Consider the following 7705-nt stretch of genomic DNA (forward strand, 5'->3'; position numbering starts at 1 on the left):
AATTGAGCCATCCACACAGCAACAAGAATGGAAGATTTTATTAAATTAACAACTCCAGTCTATCTATGAACACAATAAAATTCTCACATCTTGTAATAATTCCATGAAAACTCTAAATGCACATGTAGATGATGAAAGAAATCAGGTTTCCTGCACACACTGCTGGCATTTCCTAGCTTTTGATATGGAGTTCTTTTGTGTAATGTAAACCTATGAGGTATTTTTTTTTAATGAACTAATACATGAATTTTAGGAAAGGTTTTTCTCTAATCACACTTTTCTATTTTATTTTTTTCCCCCCTATCAAAATCAGATCTAACACTATTAATGCTCCAGTAAAAAATATCCCAATCATTGTATTCAAAATCCACCAAATCCTTAAGTCTGTTAAAGAATCCTTCAGCAAGAAAGGAACAAGAATTATGAATCACAGGTTCAAAACTTTTCAAAGGAGGTGAAAAGCTGGGGAGTGGGAAGCTTTCAAGTAATAGAAATATGGAGAAAATGACTGTAAACTTTTCTTTTCCCTCTACATGCAAACTGCACAGGTATTCTAGAGTTAAAGGAAGACACTATAGAAAGTTTGCTAGCTGCAGCTTGTCTTCTCCAGCTCTCCCAGGTTATTGAGGTATGCTGCAACTTCCTCATGAAGCAGCTCCATCCTTCCAACTGCCTGGGGATTCGCTCTTTCGGAGATGCTCAGGGCTGCACGGAGCTCCTGAAGGTGGCACACACCTACACTATGGTAAGAGGAACAAGCTACTGCTTTGCAGTTATAATGTTCACAGCAAGGGAGAGCACTCTCCTGGAAAACGCAGGGGCTTGGGGGAAGCAAAGCCAGCTGGGCAGGGCTCAGGGCTGCTGCTCTCCCCAGGACTGGTGCAGTGCTCTGCTACTCCTATGCTGGCAGGGTCTGTTCTGCAAAGCCCCTCATGCAGGGACATCTCTGCCCAGCTCGGTCTCCACGGGCAAATTTAAGAATGGTGACTGTTACAGAATGATAGGAAGGAGAGAACAGCATACTTTGAAAACCAAATATTCAGCTGTGTTGTTTCCCACTTCATGAGTTTTGCCTTGTAGAGCGACACACTTACTGAACCTAAATTTGCTGTAGGATTGATATCCATTTCCTCCAAAAAATGTAATGGGGCTTTAACGTTGCTCATATCAAGAGGCAAACAGCAATGATCCATTCTTATGCTTCTGATTGAAGACAAAGAAAATTCTAAAGCTGATTTTAAGGTGAGACATACATAAAAAGAGGCAAAATAAAGAACGTGTGGGAAAGATTTGGAATGCTAAAAAGCAGCACAGCCCTGACTGGAGCATAATCCTCCTCTGGCTCAAAGCAAGAAATGAATATTCAGGGTGAGGGAAACAGGGAAGGAAGATAGCTTGCTGTGAAACCAAATCAAGGGATAAATATTCAGGGCAACAAGATGTGCTATAGCAACTTTAAACACAAAAAGAATAGCGACTGCTACAGCTAAAGAGATATAAAAAGAACTACTTGTTAGGAGACACATGGCAGCTTTATGCCTGAAATATTAGTGTAGCATGTCAAAACCAGTTTAGAGGCTTCATCACACTGGGAGTATTCCAGCAAGAGATTGTACAGTTCCACACGGTGAAATAAATGAGAGTGGCATGTACAGATTGAGGGCACTGGTTGTGCTCCTTCCTGTCATACTAATGAGTGCTTTGTTTACCAGCCATCTAGGTTCCTTTTATATTTTAAAGTTTGAAAAAGGGCATTTAAGATAGAGGTTTACTCAGCCTCTCTGTGACAGCGTTGTCCTAGCTGCTCCACACCATTTTATACTCAGCCAAAATTAGGAACTTCTCCCCTTTGCTATTGCCTCTCTTCTCCCACCAGCCCCAGCACATGAACATCAACTTTAGGCATTAAAAAATCAAGGTCCAGACTTCTGCAAAACTGAAATAAAATCGTATGGTTAGACATATGATTTTACAACATCAGACAATAAGAAAGTCTTTTTTGTTAGGATATTTTTAACTATTTTAAACCTTCAGCCTTCCCCAGGAGCTAAACTTCTACTATTTTTAAAAGCTGTAAGCCACAGAAATGGTGGTTGGGTCTTTAAGAACAGTGCCTGACGTGAAGGGTGGTGGTGAATCTGTGAGACTGAGCAGTACTGTGTACATAGGCTTTACACTGTATCTTCCCTCACATATCTGGTAGCATTTCCACCTCTCAAACCACCTCCTGCATCTTGCGTGTAACACAGATTCAGGATGCTGCCATGAAAGAGGATCCTGCATGTCATAAACCCCCTACCAAGTTTGCAGCTAGGGACAATTTAGAGACAACATAAAGAAGAGGAAATCTGCACCTCTCTGAAATAACCTTGAAGAAAAGTTTCTTTTAATCTCTTGAAGTGACATTAAAAAAAAAACTTTGGGGAATAAGAGATCACAACAATGCATACACAAACAGCAGTGTTGTGGAGGAAGAGAAGGAAAACATTCTGTTTTGTTTTGTGCCAACCTCAGCCACTTGAAAACTTGTACCTTAGGGGAAAGACTATAAAGTTGTATTGTAAACATAGAGACCATTCAAACGAACCAGAAGGATTTAAACATTTTCAGAGATAATCAGCTCTAAACACCACAAGCATTCAACAAAACCAGACACAATGGAGACCTTCCCCTTCACTTACTTTAGCCATTGATGCCAAGTATTAACAGTTTCCTGCCTGGTGTCTTTTCATGCAGATAGAGCTCGTTCTGATAAACATCTTGTGCTATATTTGTAACTCAATGTGGACTGGCCTTCCTGTTCCTATTCTCTGAATGTTACAAAATATTAAAGCAGGATATGCATAACAGAGCAAAGTTAACATCTTTCATCACTTGGTACTTCTACAGTTACATCCTTGGTACTCTTGAAGAGAGTTACAGAAGCTAAGAAACCTCTCAAAACAGATAAGACAAATATCAGTTACTAGAATTTCTTCATCTGCCCTATTTCAGTCTGGTTCCTAAATAAGATATATTTATCTTCCAGGTAGATAAATGGAAATTAATATTTCAAATGAAGAATTCCTACATTCATTCCTTAGCAACTCAAATGAAAACTCCATCTCTCTTAACAAAATTTCTTTTTTTTCCTTTGAAATTAGCACAAGCAAGCACACAATATATTTTAGCATCAAATCTCATATTGTTGGAACTCGACTACACAATATATTATTTTTATAAAAAATGATTTTGGAAAGATTCTAGGGATATGTTATTCATGGCTGTTTCTTAAGCTGATGAGTTTTATCACAGCAACAACTTAAAGACTGAGAGCCCTTTGTTGGGACTTGTCCAATTCTCTATTGCTTACAAAGTATTGTTAGAAAGTGAGTTTAATTTCCCTTGCAGTATTTTCTGCCAGTGAGAGCAGAGATGTACAGACAACACCTGGCACAGCCCGTTGGGAGAGGATTGGAAGGTTGCAATGTAATTTGCTTAAAACTTTTGAATCTCATTGTTACAGAAGTTACAGAGTTCATTTGAATGCCCACTTGGCATTCTTCAGCTACATATTATATCTTCAAATTGTGTTTCTATTAAGCTGCAGTGTTAAGATCACCTTGATGGTCAAAACTGCCAGTGCCAAATCCCTCAGACAGGACATACTGGTAAGAAGCCTGACAAGCACATCTCTAAGCACGTTAGCATGAAAATGAACATTATTCATCAGTCCTGCAAGAGTAAGGCAGCAGAGAGCACCCAAAACCTAAATGGTAGACGGAGATTGAGTGATCTTTAGAGTATATGTTGCATTTCTCTATATCATAGAGTAGAACAGGAGTGAGAGAGATGAAAACCTACACTACCTAAGCAAATGTGATTTCAAGGCGTGGAAATCATCAGCACACTGCATTTTTTATTTTTCATTTTAGGAACACTTCACAGAAGTAATAAAAAATCAGGAATTTCTTTTGCTGCCTGCTAAGGAGATTGCAAAGCTGTTGTCTAGCGACGACATCAACGTTCCAGATGAAGAAGCCATTTTCCAGGCACTGATGATGTGGGTGAGGCACGACCTCCAAAGCCGGCAGCGGGACCTGGGAATGCTGCTCTCTTACATCAGGCTGCCTCTGCTGCCTCCCCAGGTACCAGCCTGACGGGCTGACAGGGAACTTCACCACCAACTGAACCACAGCAAGCCTTGCTTAGACAGAGAAACGAATTCTGCAGAAAGGTTCTAGGGTTTTGTATTGTTTTGGGGGGTTTTGTATTGTTTTGGGGGGGTTTTGTATTGTTTTAGAATCCCACACTTAGAGGGTGCAATACTACATTTGCAGATTTAATCTGTTCTAAAAGTTAAAAGAAAGTTTATATAAAAAATACAGCAACGACATTGTACTTAAAGACTTTTTTCCCTACCTTCATATCATTTTGCTTACATTAAAGCAGAGTTTCCAGCAAAGCCTGAGTGAGAGGTGAACTTAAAATGAGTGTTTGCAGCTACAAATACTTTAATTGCTGAAGTAGGTACAACTTCACTGATTTAGATACAAGATCCTCACTTTTCATTTCTTAGTTACTAGCCGATCTAGAAAATAGTCCAATGTTTGCAGACGACCTGGAGTGTCAGAAGCTTCTCATGGAGGCTATGAAGTACCATCTCCTACCAGAAAGAAGGTCCATGATGCAAAGTCCTCGGACTAAGCCTAGAAAATCTACAGTGGGTGCACTTTATGCTGTAGGAGGTATGGATGCCACTAAAGGTAAGTTTAGGAACTAATTTTACTGAATTAATTAATACAGTTTCATTACAGTATTCAATATTTCAAGATTTACTTAATGGTGTTTTAGAACCATAGACTCTAATTTTTTGGGGAAGGCTGGAAAAATTTTTGAAGAGGAGGAAAAGAAAACCAAAAAGCATTACCAAAGTGTAGAGAACTCTTAGCTAAAGCTTATCAGTCCTTTATATAAAAATTCAGGTAGAAAGATTTGTACTTTTTCATGATTGCAGCAGTACATGCAGCTCTCTTTCAGGACTTCATACACAGGTTTCTTTCAGACTTATAATTGAAAGTTAAATGTTATAAAGGGATTGCAGTTTTTGTTATTTGATTTTCACAACTGCAATCAGCTTACAGCTTCACACCTTACGTTAGTCCACTTAATAGGCAGTACATTAAATAATTTTCCACAGGAACCTTAACTTCAAACCCACAGCTTGGAGCCAGAGAACTATGATTAGTTTAAAGTCTAGCAACTTGTGGAACAGTTTTACTTTTGGCTGCGTGAGCTCACTTGTAACAGAATCACAAAGCAGCTAATCCATTTCATGGCTTGCAAAAAGTTGCTGATGACTGATTTTTCCTAGATGAGGGACCTTGCAGCTCTCTCTACCTTACTATCTCTATGCAATCAATTCAAGTGCAAAACAGACATTCATCACCATCACAACATGAAAACACTCGTTCCTAGGACAATTGAGCAAAATGAAATTTGGAACTATAGCAATTAGTACAGTTTCAGTAGTGATGCTGGTTATTTATGGATTATATAAAGCAACCAAGAATTCAAGGTAGTCTTTAAACTTCTACCAAAACAACAATAAAATTTTCTGCTAGGTCTTCCTCAGCAAAGGTTATGCAAAGAAAGGGCTATTTCAGTCAACATCTGCACTTCCTGTTGGTGCCTCTTTTACTTATTACCTTGGAATGAGGCCAGTTGTTTGAACTTTTGCCTTTTGATGGTTGAGAAGAACAGCACTTCCTCTCCTCCCTGCTGTCCTCTACTGTTCTGACTCAGACTTTGAGCCTGTGCTGGATTGTAAGATGAAGGAAACGGCACCTAAGAGACTGTGATACACTGCAAGAACAGCTCTGAGAAGGGAGTGACTACCACCTCTGGCCATAACATGCTTTCTGTGATAAAGAAAGCTCTCAGGGAACGCCACGTTCGGCTTTGTACTAATCTCAGGTGCTATATGAAGTCAAATCTCAACTTCAAATGATCAAAAGGAGATCAAAGAGCTACTTTTGGGCTGATATTTCAAAAAACATGAATGTGCCCAAAACACATTAACTTTCAAAACCTACCTTCTAGCCTCTATAAAAATTACAGCCTACAGGGTATGTATGAACATGTTGTACACCTTAATGTATTTTTCCTGTTTTTTAGTTAGCGTGCAGATCATTCTTTTGAAGCTGAGAACTTTGGGGCACTGGCATGTTAGCATAGAATAAATGAGAAGGAATCAAAGCAAAGCAGAGAAAACAGACTAACAAAATGGAAAGAACAGCCAAAGAAATGCAGTTAAAATAAAAGGAGGTGGGAAAGTGGAAAAAGGAGAATGTCTTTCTTTTACTGCAGATGGATCTGGTAGTTTCTTTCCCAGTTTATGCACCTGGAAAAGCATGTAGAGGAGACAAAAGATAGAATGAGATAAGCTCTTATTTCACTAAGTATATTGAGTATAGCTGATGATCTCTAAACCAAAGGCTACCTTTGCATGGTTGTTTTGCTGTTGTAAATCATTCCTTAGCCACTAACTGCTTATTGTAATTCTCCAAACACCACTTCTGCAGTCTCAAATCCCAGTCCAAGCACAGGCAGGAAATCAGCTCTGGCTTTCCCCTCTGGTTGCCTTCGGTTGAGCTGAAGCTGAGCTCCAGGGTGCACTGTACATGCCACTGGCAATTGCCTCTTCTGCCTTGGTTGTTACTCAGCCATCTCCCTGCTGTGCTAAATCAGCTCTCAAAGGAGCAATTTCAGCTGCTGAGTGACTGACAGGAGCCAGTGCACGGAAAAGCATCAGCTCTGAATGGCAGAGAGCTAGGACCTCTAGAATAGTTGCAGTAAAAACATTACCAGAAGTGCAATGACCCGAAAAAATTGAAAATACAGCTTATATATTACAGCAGACAAGCAGTTATTGTAAGGCAGCCACAGAGGTGAGCCTCAGGGAAGCTACCTGTTGGAACCAAGCACGTACTCACACACCACAGAGCCTGCTCTCTCTCTCCATCAGAGAGAGGAAAATATCCAGACTGTTAATGAAGATGCACGCCTAAGTCCTAAGACACATGGATACGTTTTTCATGTCATTGTGAGGTATCCCCTTCATAAGGAATATTAAAAAAACAAAATTCCAAACCATAGAACCCCTAACCCTGACAGTATTTAAATGAGTGAGAGATTTAACTTATCTCCAAGACTTTCAGCATTAAAGATTTGTTGGCATTTAATTCTGCATCTTCTTTCCCCCTGTTTGTTCTCATAGATTTGACAATTATATACACGTGCAATTAAAGCAACCTTCTCATTAAGTTCACATCTCATAACTGAAGTTCTCAGGGAGCCACAGTAAAAGTCCACATACAGAATGTGAATGGTTTAGAATTTAATAATGTTTTGGGTTGCACCAACTGCTGACTGTGGGGTCCTGATCAGCTCATGGCTGTCTCATAATGCTTCTGTTTCTAACAGGTACCACTACAATTGAAAAATACGACCTTAGGACTAACAGCTGGATACAAATTGGTACAATGAATGGCAGGCGATTACAGTTTGGAGTTGCAGTCATTGACAACAAGCTCTATATCGTGGGAGGAAGAGATGGCCTGAAAACTTCTAACATTGTTGAATGTTTCAACCCTATCACCAAAGCTTGGACTATAATGCCTCCTATGTCAACACACAGACATGGCTTAGGTAAGAGGTGCTCTTT

The 7705-nt window shown here is 39.6% G+C and overlaps 1 protein-coding gene across 1 annotated transcript in view; it reads left to right on the forward strand.

Annotated features, from left to right (window-relative positions):
* Nucleotides 1-548: 548 nt before the first annotated feature.
* The window catches only part of LOC103777777 (kelch-like protein 4), a gene marked incomplete at its 5' end in the record, with an annotated part of 13960 nt that continues 6803 nt past the window's right edge, over nucleotides 549-7705 (forward strand). Inside the window, 4 exons of the mRNA XM_008945341.1 lie at nucleotides 549-745; nucleotides 3915-4127; nucleotides 4559-4745; nucleotides 7465-7689. Coding sequence (XP_008943589.1) covers nucleotides 549-745; nucleotides 3915-4127; nucleotides 4559-4745; nucleotides 7465-7689 — 822 coding nt within the window. The remainder of the gene's footprint in view (nucleotides 746-3914; nucleotides 4128-4558; nucleotides 4746-7464; nucleotides 7690-7705) is intronic.

Source organism: Merops nubicus, unplaced genomic scaffold (assembly GCF_000691845.1).
Source record: "Merops nubicus isolate BGI_N331 unplaced genomic scaffold, ASM69184v1 scaffold33718, whole genome shotgun sequence".
In the NCBI taxonomy this organism is placed as follows: Eukaryota; Metazoa; Chordata; class Aves; order Coraciiformes; family Meropidae; genus Merops; species Merops nubicus.